General features: G+C 44.4%; 1 protein-coding gene across 2 annotated transcripts in view; it reads right to left on the bottom strand.

Moving 5' to 3' along the window:
• ILRUN (inflammation and lipid regulator with UBA-like and NBR1-like domains) overlaps positions 1-14279 on the bottom strand; it is a 74061-nt gene that overhangs the window by 37622 nt on the left and 22160 nt on the right. For both annotated transcript variants that reach the window (XM_030221988.1, XM_030221989.1), the window contains exon 2: positions 7676-7830. In XM_030221988.1, coding sequence (XP_030077848.1) covers positions 7676-7830 — 155 coding nt within the window. The remainder of the gene's footprint in view (positions 1-7675; positions 7831-14279) is intronic.

Genomic DNA, 14279 nt, shown 5'->3' with positions numbered 1-14279 from the left:
TTTTTTTTTTTTTTTTAAGTTTAACTCTTATTATATTGAATGCTTGTACAATGAACAAAATACAGAGATAAATAACTTTATCTGAGCGAACAAAGCTAACAATTGTAGCCTAGTCAAAATTTTTACACTGTTGAAAACCCCCAAAGAAGTACTATCTGACTTTTCAGTCATTAGACAATGCGTCGGTCCCATTTAGGTTGGATAATCAAGATTGTACTGTACTTTTAAATAAAAACATTAAATGCTGCTGATAGGTAGTGGCAAGTGCTGAAGGGAGCGTAGAGATTAGGTGAGCAACTGGGAAAGCAGAGTCAGCTACTTCTTCACCTGCTTCCCATGATGTTTGGATATATGTTAATATGTGTTCATGTTATGATTTGTGTCACTTAGAATGCTATTAGTGGGTTACCAAAGCCAAACTGGCAGAGTAAAATCATAGCCTATGCTGTATAGGGAGAGATGGTATCCTAGCTAGTCATGTAGCAGGGTACTACAATGGCTTGCTGGCATTCAATTGGTTAAGAAGCTTCAGGAAATGACTATTCTGCTAGCAAATGGCTCCAGAAGGCAGCAACTTTTATTCCAATCAGTTGGGTATGTTATAGAAAGCAATGGTTTCTGCCATCTTGTCTTTCTATTCCTTTAGGTCCAGGGGAGCGAAAGAGGGAGGTGCTTGAAATGGGGCAGGAATGTGTGTATGTGATGTTATGGCGCAATGACCATTATGCTTGTTTCACTATTATATAACCATCAGCAGACCAAAAGTTAGAAAATCTTAGACAAGAGCACATATTTTACACGAACTATGACAGTGAGGTGGTGAGGAGGAAATACCTTGCAGTTTTCAGCTGCAGAGGACTAGAATGCTCAGGAATAATTTTTTTCCCACATTCATACCGTATTTCCCTGAAAATAAGACACTGTCTTATATTAAATTTTGCTCCCCAAGACCTGCTAGGTCTTATTTTAAGGGGAGGCCTTATTTTTCGGGGAAACATCGGGGTCACCCCCCCCCCCACCCGAGATTGCCGGCTCCCCCCCTCGATCGGCGGCTCCCCCTGCCCTCAGTCGCTCCCGGAACTAACCTCTTAAATGCTTCCTTTCACCATTCATCTTCACACTCGCCGCAAGCAGCAGGGCAGGCCACTCCTTCCTTCCGTGTCCCGCCCTCGCCTGATGTAACGTAACGTCAGGCGAGGGCGGGACACGGAAGGAAGGAGTGGCCAGCCCTGCTGCTTGCGGCGAGTGCGAAGGTGAAAGGAAGCGGTTAAGAGGTTAGTTCCGGGAGCGACTGAGGGCGGGGGAGCCGGCGATCTCAGGTGGGGGGGTGACCCCGATGTTTCCCTGAAAATAAGGCCTCCCCTGCTAGGTCTTATTTTCGGGGGAGGCCTTATATTTTCAAATTGCAGCAAGACCTCTACTAGGTCTTACTTTCGGAGGATGTCCTATTTTCGGGGAAACACGGTACAACAGAACCAGCAGAGATCCTGCTATGAGAACAAGTAGCGATACATTCTTAACAGCAGCATTAGGCTTTGAATACATCTATGATCATACTTTAGAAAAACACATAGCATCCATATACAGACTCCTATCTAGTGTGGGTGGTGCAGCAGTTGCTACAATGCAGGCAGTTCAGAATCAGAGCTCACCCCTTCCTCTGGGCAAGGAGAGGGGTGTGTAAACATGCTACATAAAGAGATGCAGAGCCAAATGTTTGTATCACTGGAACAGCAGACCCTAAATATCAGGTCTCTCTATTATTTCAATTTCCTCTCTCACCATTTACAGGCAGCACCTGGGAACATATCAAAAACTGAACTGCCAAACAAATGGGCTCCACAATAAAGTAAAAACTTTAACTAAGGTATAATGACTACTTTGAAAAACAACTTGGGCTACAGCATCACTGCAGGTAGGTTGTTTCTCAGGAAAGTCACACCTTACCCACCATGGCTGGAGCATACCGATTGCAGTCACACCCTGACATAAATGAGAAGTTGTTTGTAAGCAGGGTGATACCACGTGTTGCACATCAGAAAACATCTATCTGACCTCATGTGGTGTGGCAAGCCTGATCCCTGAAAGACCAGAACACAGGAGTACGATCATATTTCACAACTGCTATTTCTTTTCTTATCCAAAGAAGGCATAACAAAAGAAATGCACAGTTTAACATTGCCAAGAAATGAAAACAGAGTTCTATGTCATCCAAGACCAGCTCCACGCAAGGCAATAAAACTCACTTGGACCGAGAAGCTGATTTCTTAAACAAGGACTCAATGCAAGAGCTTTCTTGGCTTGCTATCTCTAGCTGTATCCGGATATGTGCAGGAGTGATCAAATGGAAACCCCAGTCCAAGCTGGAATATTCGATACTGAATTGTCAGTGTGTTTTATGAGCCCTCCTGTCTGCTAGACTTAGACTTTCAAAAAGCGCCTCAAGACCTTTTTAGTTGGCAAAGCTTACACTCAAAACCCGCCTAGCATCTCTTACTTCTGACTGTCTCTGTCATGGCGTCATATTGATCACCACTACTCTTTCTCTTTCCCTTCCTTGCTTTTACCCTCTCTCTCTTCTAAGCCATTGATTGTTTGTTTGCTGACTTGATGTGTTTTTCTATAGACTGTTGTAAGCCACATTGGGCCTGCCCGTGGGTGGGAAATTGTGGGATATAAATGCTATAAATAAATAAATAAATACAGGAGGCAATCCTATAAGAGCTACCTAAAACTAGGCATCAAACATGCATGCAGATGCCAGTATTCTAGCCATTTAGATATGTAAATAATAATCTGGCTACAGACTATTCTGTAAGTACACACATCTCTTCAATAGCACAGGCTTTGCAGGTGAGCGTACACAAAGGTAGAGTTTGGGCGGAGCATGGGAGGGGCACACATTTATACACATAACTTAGAGAATATGATACGTTATGCAAGTAACATCTCCCAAACCTAAGTGCAACTACTTACACCAGCTCCATTGCTAGTGTACTGTAAGTGCTCACAATTAAACACATACGCATGAATATAGCTGGTTACACTAATATGATATAACCTGCTGTCCTTTATAGTACAGGCTCCTAATAAGAGTCCCTCTCTATATATGACGCCCAAGATGTGGCTTGGTCAAATAGTAAGAGAATAAACTTGCAATATTTTATAGGGTGCACCAGTGTCCTATCACACTTTTGGGCACATACCATATTGTGGATTTCTCTCTCTCCAAAATCTTACTATTATAAAGTAAAATAAATTAAACTAAATAATGTAAGCAGGAGTTTTCCAACTTCTACCTCCAGAACTACATTAACAATTATATAATAAATTAAATTTCGATTACAGTGAACAAAAGAAAAACAAAGGTGACAACTGCATGCTTCAGACGAGACCAAGAAATCAGAATCATGCATACAGCTCCACTGCCACGAACACAAAAGTTTTGTCATCTAGTTTGGTGTTAATGAAACATTTATGTATTTAAAGAGTACTTATATCCCACAGTCTCAAGCAGTTATCTCTAGCACCAAAGCTAAAGACAGTAGTGCGAGACCTCAAGAGAAACCCATGCATTCATGCCCATTTCAGATGGGACGTTCTGAAGACACCAGTTTGATAACCTTTACATGTTTGATAAATTCTCTTTTCACGCCAGTTGTTGAAAAAAAACACTGGGACCCTCCAATGACATGGACGGAAAAACAGCCGTAGTCAAATCAAACAACTCAATGGTGACGGAAAAAGGGGCAAATCACCGAGAAAAAAGAAGGGAAAAATCCTGACTGAAGCTCAGGTCTAAGAAGGCTTCAGGAGCCTAAGAAAAAAATAAAACTTAAAGTGTGTTTGGGGGGGGGGGGGGGGGGGGAGGGGAAGAGAGAACTTTTAAAGGGAAGGAGAAAATAATCCCGAAAAAAGGGAAATACAAAGCTGGGCCCAAAAAAAACCAAGGGAAGGCACAAAAAAGCGTTCAAAAAGAATTGACGCGCCAGATGCTGTGAGGAGCTGCAAGCAGCGCGTTCTCTCGTCACCGCGGATGAAGAGAGAATGATGGTCCGCGCTTTCCGTGGTGGGCAGGAAGGAACTCGCTCATGCGTGGTGGAGGCGCTGTCACATGCTCTTAAATTACGCTATAAAAGCGTTCCACACCAGGCGACGTGGATGACATTATCTGGCCTGCCTGTCCTTGGAAAAATTCACTTTTCACGCCAGTTCTTGAAATGCATTTTGCTTCCTGTCCATTGGAAAACTGGACTTATTTTATCCATCTACATACCTTCCAACATGGCTTTACATTTGGAGTAACCAAAGGATGCACTGCTGTGTCATGACTCGCATCAAGGTGGTTTTCAAAGTGAGTTACATTACTTTTTCTCTGCCAGGACACATCCACAGCCACAAAGGGGGTAATTTTATATAGCATTTTCCACACAGAAAATAGCTATTATAAAATGATGTACAGATATACTATACATGAAGTAGGCACACAAGAACGTAGCCCCTACTTTTACACAATGCATATGCCTCGCCTCACCCTATGCTTGGAACAACCTCCCCGAGTCCTTACGCCAAGCCCCCTCCCTGCCCATCTTCAAGTCTTTGCTTAAAGCCCACCTCTTCAATGCTGCGTTCGGCACCTAACTCTTACCTTTCAGGAATTCCAGACTGCCCAATTTGACTGCCCCTATCAGTCTGACTGCTCACGCGTCCTTTAGATTGTAAGCTCTTTGAGCAGGGATTGTCCTATGTTAAATTGTACAGCGCTGCGTAACCCTAGTAGCGCTTTAGAAATGTTAAGTAGTAGTAGATGTTCCCAAGCAAGAAGGTTAGATAAAACAGGAGGTGGGGTAAGCCCATCTAGCCCATTATATGGGTTGAGGCCAGTAGGCAGAGCTTGCTGGCAGTAGGCGGAGATTGCCAACACACTGGTTCATTCAAAACAATAGCAAACGCTACTGAAACAATAGCAAAAATGATCATTAGAAATAAAGGACTGCCTAGGCGTGATCTATCTGTAAAAGTCAAAAGTTGTTCCAGTTCCTTAAAACGTGGAGGACAAAATATTTTTTTATTTGTACTTATTTGATAGCTTTTTCATTTATTTGAAGGCTTCCCATATGTACATATAAATATCATGAAATCAAAACTGAATATCACTAAAACAGCTTCAAAAATAATTATAGCTGGTGGAAACTGGAAACAGCACTAATAAAAGCTGTATTTTGTGCTCATTTTTTTTTTTACACAATACAGTAATATATGGACAAATTTCAGTGAGGATATCCTGTTTACTGGGTTCATCTTAACTGTTGCTGTAATCTTGACTTGGGAAGCCTGGTGTTAAAGACTGAAAGTAAAATTAAAATCTCCTTTCACTGGGGAACATGGAATCACATCTTCACCTCATCTCTTTTGTACTAATGGAATATTCTGTTTCGAGCATGTTTCAGGGACAAGAGGTTTTTGTAAGCTCTATGTCGATGTCTATACTTGTTCATTTTACTATGCTGTTAACAAAATTGTAAGTTTTATGTTAAATTGTACCTACTGTACATTGCCTTGGGTTAATCTCTTCATAAAGGCAGTTAATTACAGCTGTATCTATTCTATGTTACTTTGTAAACCTATTGTACCATGTAAGCCGCATTGAACCTGCTAATGAGTGGGAAAGTGCAGGGTATAAGCGTTACAAATTAATTAAGTCCTAATAAATAAAGTCAAAATAATAAAAAGTATTTTCTTTCATGCAGATCTCTCATTTGTTTAAAACATAACTAAATGGGCTAGAAGGCCCTAATGCAGCCCATATTTTGTCCTTATGATGACTTATACTGTGCCAAAACTGGAAATACATCAAGACAGAATATAATAGAATTCAGTAACATCCAAAACTTATTATAATTGTGTTTGCATTTGGGTAATAACTGAAAAAATGCTGTTACAAAATTATATTAGAAAGAATGAAGTTGACTTGGTTAATTTCTGCTGTATAACAACCGGTAGTAAATAGTAGTAATAAACTATATTAAGTGCATTTTTATATTATACACTGCATTCCACAAAACAAAAGGAGCAAGTTCCCGCAAATCATCTTTCTATTTTGATCCAGGCACAGGAAAAAAGGGTTTCAACCTAATTCATGTTTAATGTGGGATATAAATGTAAAATAGATAAATAGATAGATAGAAACTTTGAATGTTGAGCACCTGATTTTCAAAACCTGATGTCTGTTTTAGTGGTCCTTTACCAGGAGAAAAAAAAATCTCTGCACAAATATAACGCGTGCTAGGGTGTTTCTTATAACAAGCGCCTCCAAATGACACACTGATTATGATTTATAACAAATTACTACTCTATCTATGAAAAGTTATTCCGTTATTATACTTCCTCTGTGTACATCTGCATGCTGCACAAGCCGACATGTTTAAAAATGTTAAGTGAGATTAAATACAAATACTACCAGCAACAGAGAACAACATGCATGCATGCAGCAGTTCATAGGTTTGCTTTGATTGTACAGGGATGACAGCTGCGCGGGGAAAGGGAAACAGATCAACCTAATTGGATTCAGCTTTTTTTTTTTTTTTTTAATTGTGTATCTTTGAAAGAAAATCTCAATTAGTATTTCACATACAGTTTTTTGACGTCATCCCGTCTCCTGTTTTTATCCAACCTCCTTGTTCCCAAGGGTGAAGAACTGGGACAACAGGGGCGGAACTTCAATGTATATACACGCATCACAAAATACATGCACATACACATTTGCAACTGACTGCGGGCATGGGTACATTTGTGCCTGAGCATTTTTGAACAACTAAGGATTGTTACAGAAATTTGTTTTATACAGGAACACAGGCATATTTTTGGAAATTTATAATAAAAAAGAGCACCATGCAGAAAAGAGTAATTTAATAACAGGCTGCTTAACTTGTGCAACGGGAATGTACACAATTTTAAAAGGGAAAGCACACGCCTATGTTCTAGTCATAGATTTACTGCCAAGAAAGTGGCCATACAAATTTACACCTACATTCAGATAGAGATAGATAGATATGCCACTTCAGTGTATCTGTGCATGTATTTTATAAAATGTACACAAGTGCAAACCCTCCTCAACCCCATCCTCTTCCAGGGTACGCATATACATGCACGCACATTTAAGCTTCTATAAAATGGATAATTATATAAAAGGCAATTTCCTCATGTAAAATGCTGTTACAAACACAGAAATGCCTTATAACATTACCCCTAAAGAGTCCTTGTATAGTGCATATTTATGAGATGGATTACAGACTGAGAAACGGAAATAATATTCTCATAATTGTATTTCAAGAATTTTAATATATCTTAAACATGCAGCATACATCAACAATCTTGCCCTCAATCTCCACCTGAACAGTATAAGATCTTTACAAAATCTTAACCTATGCTTCTTTCAGTTTTGACAGACTACTTAAAGTAATTCTGCCATTGTTCAAGAGAAGCTCTCTGGTTCATTATTATCTCACATTTTTTTTACCACTTATTACCCCTCAATAAACCTGCTCTTTAAAGGGAAATTTGTGCACCTCTGTGTTAAATGAAGTTAGATTTCTTCTTATCTACGGTACTTGAAAGTAACTCGCCTTGAGATACTGAGGAAAGCCATGAGCTTATTCCAAATCCAATCTCTTACCTGTATTTTGTATCCTCCATGTTTTGGTAAACTGTGTGTCGGGAGGGATGGACTCTCCTTCTCCTATGGTGATATCTTCCACAAAGGACATGGAGGGCACATTGATGTTTGGGCTCTCAAAGTCATAATAAGCTCCTATGGCTGCTTGCAAGTTCCTGTGAACAGAGGATGAGAAGAGTTTGAGAAGTCAGTACTCAAGGTATCCTTGTAGTACTGGGACAGGGCAACAGTCTTTTAAACCTGCAATTCCTGGGACAATAACATTCTGTATAGATGTTATGAACACAGGCTCCAAGTTCTCAGAATGAGAACAATTAAAAGAAACAGAAGCAAAGTGCAAGATTTGATCAGCAATTTATTTACCTGAATTTACCACCTTTTTGAAGGAATTCACTCAAGGGGCAATGTACAGCAAGAGTAAGTCAAATATAAGCAACAGACAATTACATCAGTAAAAATATTCAAATACTAAAAAGTACGGCATAGTATGCTACATTACCATGTCAACACAATACTCAATAAAACATTTTAACAACCTGCGAGGCCGTAGTATGCTCTTGAATTTGACATGTTAGAGATAAGGTTATATTTGGACCTATAGTTCCTTTCCGATGCAGTGAGGCGATCAAGCTCCCTTGTGGGGGGGGGGGGGGGGGGGGAGAGGGGAGAAAATGAGTAAAAGATTGATGGATTTTATCACTGTTCTGTAAAATTGGCAGTATTGGGGGAAGCATTTTGTGTAAACCAGACTATGGTTGTGATAATATGTGTTTATTATCAATAAAAAATGTTGAAACATAAAACATTTTAACAGACAGCATAGGGTGTAAGCAGAGTTACATCCATCCTAAATCTGCTACATATAAGTCTTCAAAACAAACAAAAAACAGCTATTTTCATGACTATTGCTTCGTGATTTATTGTGGTGCTTATTTGGGAGTTCCTGATGAAGGAAGTATCCGAAACAGAGCTCTGCAGAACCCCTGCAGCACCAGCGAAGATTTCAATGGACTATGTTTTTAAAATTTTGGAAGATAGGGGGATATTTGATTTTAAGACAGTAGATATTTGATTTTGAATTGCATTCTTAGTGTGGGAACTGTCACTTGGACTTTTGATTTATTGCTTGAGCATGTCACACAATTTATAGTTATTATTCACACTGATATTGGCAGCTCAAGGATGTGTCAATGGAGTAGGCCAAGTGCTACACTGTAGCTCTACTGTTCTTACCAATGCTCCTATCTAAGGAGGGCAGGATAGCCCGGTGATTACTGAGAAGGAAAAATTATGACTTACCTGATAATTTTCTTTCCTTTAGTCACAGCAGATGAATCCAGGAACTGATGGGTTGTATCCGCCTACCAAGAGGTGGAGATAGAGAACACTGAAAGAAGGCAGTGACCCTGGACATCCAGCCCCTTCCATCTTCAGTATACGAAACTTCCAAAGCATAATGCAGAAGAAACACAACACAATATGAACTTTCCTCACAGTGAACAACCGCTCCCTGAACTGGAGCAAGAACATAAACGAAGGAGGGACCTTCTCAACCTCCTGCTTCATAACAGCAATTATAAATTTCTTTGCATTTACCTTCAAAATCTCTGCATGAATCAAAACATCTGTATAAAACAAAGGCAGACAGGGAGGGATCCTGGATTCATCTGCTGTGACTAAAGGAAAGAAAATTATCAGGTAAGTCTTAATTTTTCCTTCCTTATCAACAGCAGATAAATCCAGGAACTGATGGGATGTATCAAAGCACTCCCTAAATTGGGTGGGCACATGCAGCTCCACGAGAGCTGCATGTTCCCACGCATCGTATTGCACCACAACATCCAGTCGATAATGTCAAACAAAGGAAAGCTGAGAAGCCCAGGTAGCCACTCAACAGATCTCCTGAAGAGAGAAGACACCAGTTTCAGCCCACGAAGAGGACAATGCCCGCATGGAATGCGCCTTGAACGCCTCTGGCGGAGACCTACCTGACAAAAGATAAGCAGAAAAGATAACCTCCTTAAGCCAGCGAGCTATGGTGGCTTTAGACGCAGGACAACTGTGCCTCGGTCCCGCCAACAAAATGAAAAGATGATCAGAAGACCTGAAATCATTCGACATTTGCAAGTACTGTAGCAGAACCCTGCGGACATCCAAAAGACACAACTGACCAAATGACTCTGGAAAGTCCTCCTTACGAAAGGAAGGCAGAAAAATTGGCTGATTGATATGAAAAGCCAAAACAACTTTAGGCAGGAAGGAAGGCACAGTACGGACTGTAACGCCGGTCACAGAGAACTGCAGAAACGGACCCGGCAGGAAAGAGCCTGAAGCTCTGACACTCTCCACACTGAAGCCACGGCCACCAAAAAAACATTTTAAGAGTCAAATCCTTCTCCAAAGTGCGCTTGAGAGGCTCAAAAGGAGATTTCTGGAGCACTTTCAACACGACCCACAGCTTCCAAGGCGGACACAGTGACCGCAAAGGAGGGCGAAGATGTAAATCCCCCTCAAAAATCGGACAATATCTGGATGAGCAGCCAGGGACAAGCCGGCCACTCTCCCTCGGAAGCAAGCCAACACCGCCACCTGAACCCTAAGGGAATTGTAAGTGAGTCCCTTCTGTAAATCTTCCGGGAAAAATTCCAACAACCATGAGACCGAAGCCAGCATCGACGAAGATCTCGCAGCACACCACACTTCAAAGGTGTGCCAAACACAAGCACAGGTCACGGAAGTGGACCGCTTACGAGCCTGCAGAAGAGTAGCAATAACATTGTTAGAATAGCCCTTTTTCTTCAACTTTGCCCTTTCAATAGCCACACCACAGCGGGAGGAATCTTCCATAGCCACCGGATCCTGAAGTAGAAGGTCTGGCAGTAGGGGCAAGCGAAACGGCCCGAGATCGGCGTACCACGGACAAAGCAGCCAATCAGGAGCGATCAGAATCACCAACCTGTGGTGCAGACGAATCCGTAGAACTCGCCCTATTAAGGGCCAAGGAGGGAACACGTAAAGGAGATCCGAAAGCCACGATTGAGAAAGGGCATCCATCCCTGCAGATCGAGGATCTCTCCTTCTGCTGAAAAAGCGATTGACCTTGGCGTTTGATCCTAACGCCATGAGATCTAAGCGCAGAGTCCACCATTTGGCATAAATCTGAAGAAAAACTTCCTCTGCCAGCTCCCATTCTGCCGGGTCGAGACGATGTCTGCTGAGGAAACTGGCCTGAACGTTGCTTTGACCGGCAATATGGGCTGCTGAAAAGAGCACCATATGGCGCTCGGCCCAGTCGAGAATAATGGCCGCCTCCGCCGCTAGAGCTCTGCTCAGAGTGCCTCCCTGACGGTTGATATAGGCAATCGCCGTTGTGTTGTCTGAAAGAACCCGGACTGACCCTCCAGCGTCCTGCTGAAGGCAAGAAGGGCCTGGAAAATCGCTCTCAGTTCCAAGCAATTGATGGACCACCCCGCTTCCGTGGTCGTCCTCTGACCCTGAGCATAGTTGTCAAGGCAATGAGCCCCCCAACCCGTTAAGCTGGCATACATGATCACCAGCCGCCAAAGATGGTGTGCCAGCGGCATCCCCCGGCACAACCTGTCTTTGGAAAGCCACCAAGTCATGCTGCGCTTTGCTGCTGGGAGCCGCCAAGGTAGCCTGCGTTGGTACTCCAGAGAGATGGGGGACCAGCGACTCAGCAGGGAAAGTTGTAGAGGCAGCATATGCGCTCTCGCCCAGGGAACCACCTCCAGGGTGGCTGTCATCCAGCAGCTGGACATAATCCCAAGCCCGCGGGTGAGACCCCTGCAAGAGCAGACGAATCTGACTCTGGATCTTGAGTCGCCTGCTGACGGGAAGAAAGACCAAACCCAACGCCGTGTCAAAATGAACCCCCAAATACTTCAGCGACTGTGAGGGGGTCAGATGACATTTGGAGAAATTGACCACCCACCCCAGAGCCTGAAGAAGAGCAATAACTCTGGCTGTCGCAAGTTGGCTCTCTCTCTCCGGGTCTGCCAAGATCAGCCAATTGTCGAGATAGGGATGAACTCTGACACCTTCTCTCCGGAGGAAATTGGCCATCACCACCACCATCACCTTGGAAAAAGTGCGATGTGCTGTGGCCAGACCAAGGTCTCCATGCGGAAATGCCACACTCTCAGGGCCTCATTGACCCTGCGCAAGTCGAGAATTGGCCTGAACGTTCCGCCTTTCCAAGGCACTACAAAATAAATTGAGTAGCGGCCGAGGAAGCATTCATCAGGAGGCACGGGAACCACCGCTCCGAGATCCAGCAGACTGTAGCATGTCTCTGATAGCTGCCTGCTTGATGGCAGTGACGCTGCGGGACTCCAAAAAGGTGTCTCCAACCGGTACCCGTCTCTGATCAAATCTAGAACCCATTGATCTGACGTAACCTTGGCCCACTCTTCGAGAAAAAGGGACAAACGACCCCCTATAGAGGAAACCGAAGAGTGGACCAGCGCCCCATCATTGGGCAGTATGTAACTGAACTCCTTGCCGCTGACCAGACGCTGCCGGCCGCTTGTCAGAGCGAAAGGAATTCCTTTGCTGAAAACGGGAACGTTGCGCAAAACCCAAGGACCGCCCTGGACGGTATCTCCGGCCCTCTCAAAAACGAGGTCTAGAGGAGGAGGGGAAGGAGGCGCTCTTGGAGGACAACCGGCTTATCCTCAGGAAGCCGCTGGGATTTAGAATCCCCAAGGTCTTTAACAATCTTCTCCAAATCCTCCCCAAATAAAAGGTTGCCCTTTCACCAGACGCATCTTCGAGGCCATATCACCCGCCCAATGACGAAGCCAAAGGAGCCGTCAAGCTGTCACCGCCAAAGACATCTATTTAGCAGATGCTCTGACTAAATCATAAAGAGCATCAGCCAGGAAGGCCAAAGTCGACTCCATTCGAGGTGCAACCTCAGAGAGAGGCATGGAACCCTCCAAGGGCTGCTCGACCGCCTGCCAAAGCCACAAAAGACAAGCTCAGGCTGCATAAGAACTTAGCAGCCTGCAGAGCCAAGGCCGACACCTCAAAAGAACGTTTCAAGAAGGACTCCAAACACCGGTCCTGCATATCCTTCAAGGCGACCCCTCCCTCCACAGGGAGAGTAGTCTTCTTAGTAACCACAGTCACCAGCGAGTCCACCTTAGGCAGCCCAAAAACAGACAAATGAGACTCTCCAACTGGGTAAAGGTGAGATATTGCTCTAGCTACTTTCAAAGTGCCATCCGGCTCAGACCACTGAGCCAAATAAGCTCTTGGATGGAGTCATGCACCGGGAAAGCCCGAGACGGCTTTCTAGTACTGGCCATCTTAGGATTAAAGGAAGAAGCTGTAGCCACCTCAGGATCTTCAATACTGAGAGCCTGCAACACATCAGAAATGAGAGAAGGGAGCTCGTCGCGGTGGAACATACGGACCGCCTTAGGGTCATCTAATTCCTGTGGCAAAATACTACCTTCCTCCAGATCTTCAATCCGCGAGGGCCTACCAGACCCCTCAGACTCCCCAAAAACAGAATGGGGAGGAGAATGAGGCGGCAGTGAGGCTACATCAGACAGGGAAGAAACCCGCCTGCGCTTAGCATCAGTAGCGAGCGCAGGGGGAGAAGACAGCAAGTAGCCAGCAGAAAATGGGGCCTCAGAACCTGAAGGACCCCCAGCCTGCAAAGATATGTCAGAGGGCTCAGGCAGGGCTCTCTTTAAAAGAAAAGCCCGATGCAATAATAAAACAAATTCAGGGGAGAACTCACCCTGACCATCTGCCCCTGAACCCGAGTAAGCAAAGGCACGAGCGCCCTTCAGAATATCGGGAGTCACCCCAGGCGCCCCCCTGCACTCACCCTCATCTGCCAAAGTAAGGCGCATCACCCGGCGCTTCCAAGATGGTGCCTGTGTCGAAATCAGCAGGGCGGGAAGAGTCTCTGCCAGACGCAACCGCCACACTACCTGGACCCGAAGCGTCAAGGCAGTTCAAACTGCATAGTCCTACCGCGGTCCTGCATTTGCCACAACGGGAGCAGCGCTTTACCGCTTCAGCCGCCATCGCCCTGCTAGCGAAAACAAAATGGCGGCGACACGCCAAAAAAATAACCCTACCCCGCTCGGAAGCACTGATAGCGGGAACCCTCCCAAGAGGAGCCGAGCACCACGCTCCACACAGTCAAACACCCAGACAGAAGGAGCTTGGGTCAGGCTGCAGCGTCTCACCAAACAGGAAGAGAGCCTCAGAAAAGCTGCTTTTTTTTTTTTTTTTCCAAACTGTGAGGAAAGTTGGAGGCAGGCAGCAGACCAGACCAGAAGCTGGGAGGATGGCAGAAATGGAGTAAGGCAGGGACCTGGAAACCAAGTATGCCCTCAAAGTGGGCACCACTAGCCTCACACCCCCTGCTCAACTGGCCAAAGCGCAGGAGCCTCCCAAAGACAGAAATCCAGGAGCTGGAAGGAATCCGTCCACAATCTGCTGGAGATAGAGATATACTGAAGATGGAAGAACCTGGACATCCAGGGTCACTGCCTTCTTTCAGTGTTCTCTATCTCCACCTGCTGGTAGGTGGATATAACCCATCAGTTCCTGGATTCATCTG

This window comes from Microcaecilia unicolor, chromosome 12, assembly GCF_901765095.1.
Source record: "Microcaecilia unicolor chromosome 12, aMicUni1.1, whole genome shotgun sequence".
Taxonomy (NCBI): Eukaryota; Metazoa; Chordata; class Amphibia; order Gymnophiona; family Siphonopidae; genus Microcaecilia; species Microcaecilia unicolor.
Note: the sequence above shows the minus strand (reverse complement) of the source record. Positions and strands in the feature narration are given on the sequence as shown.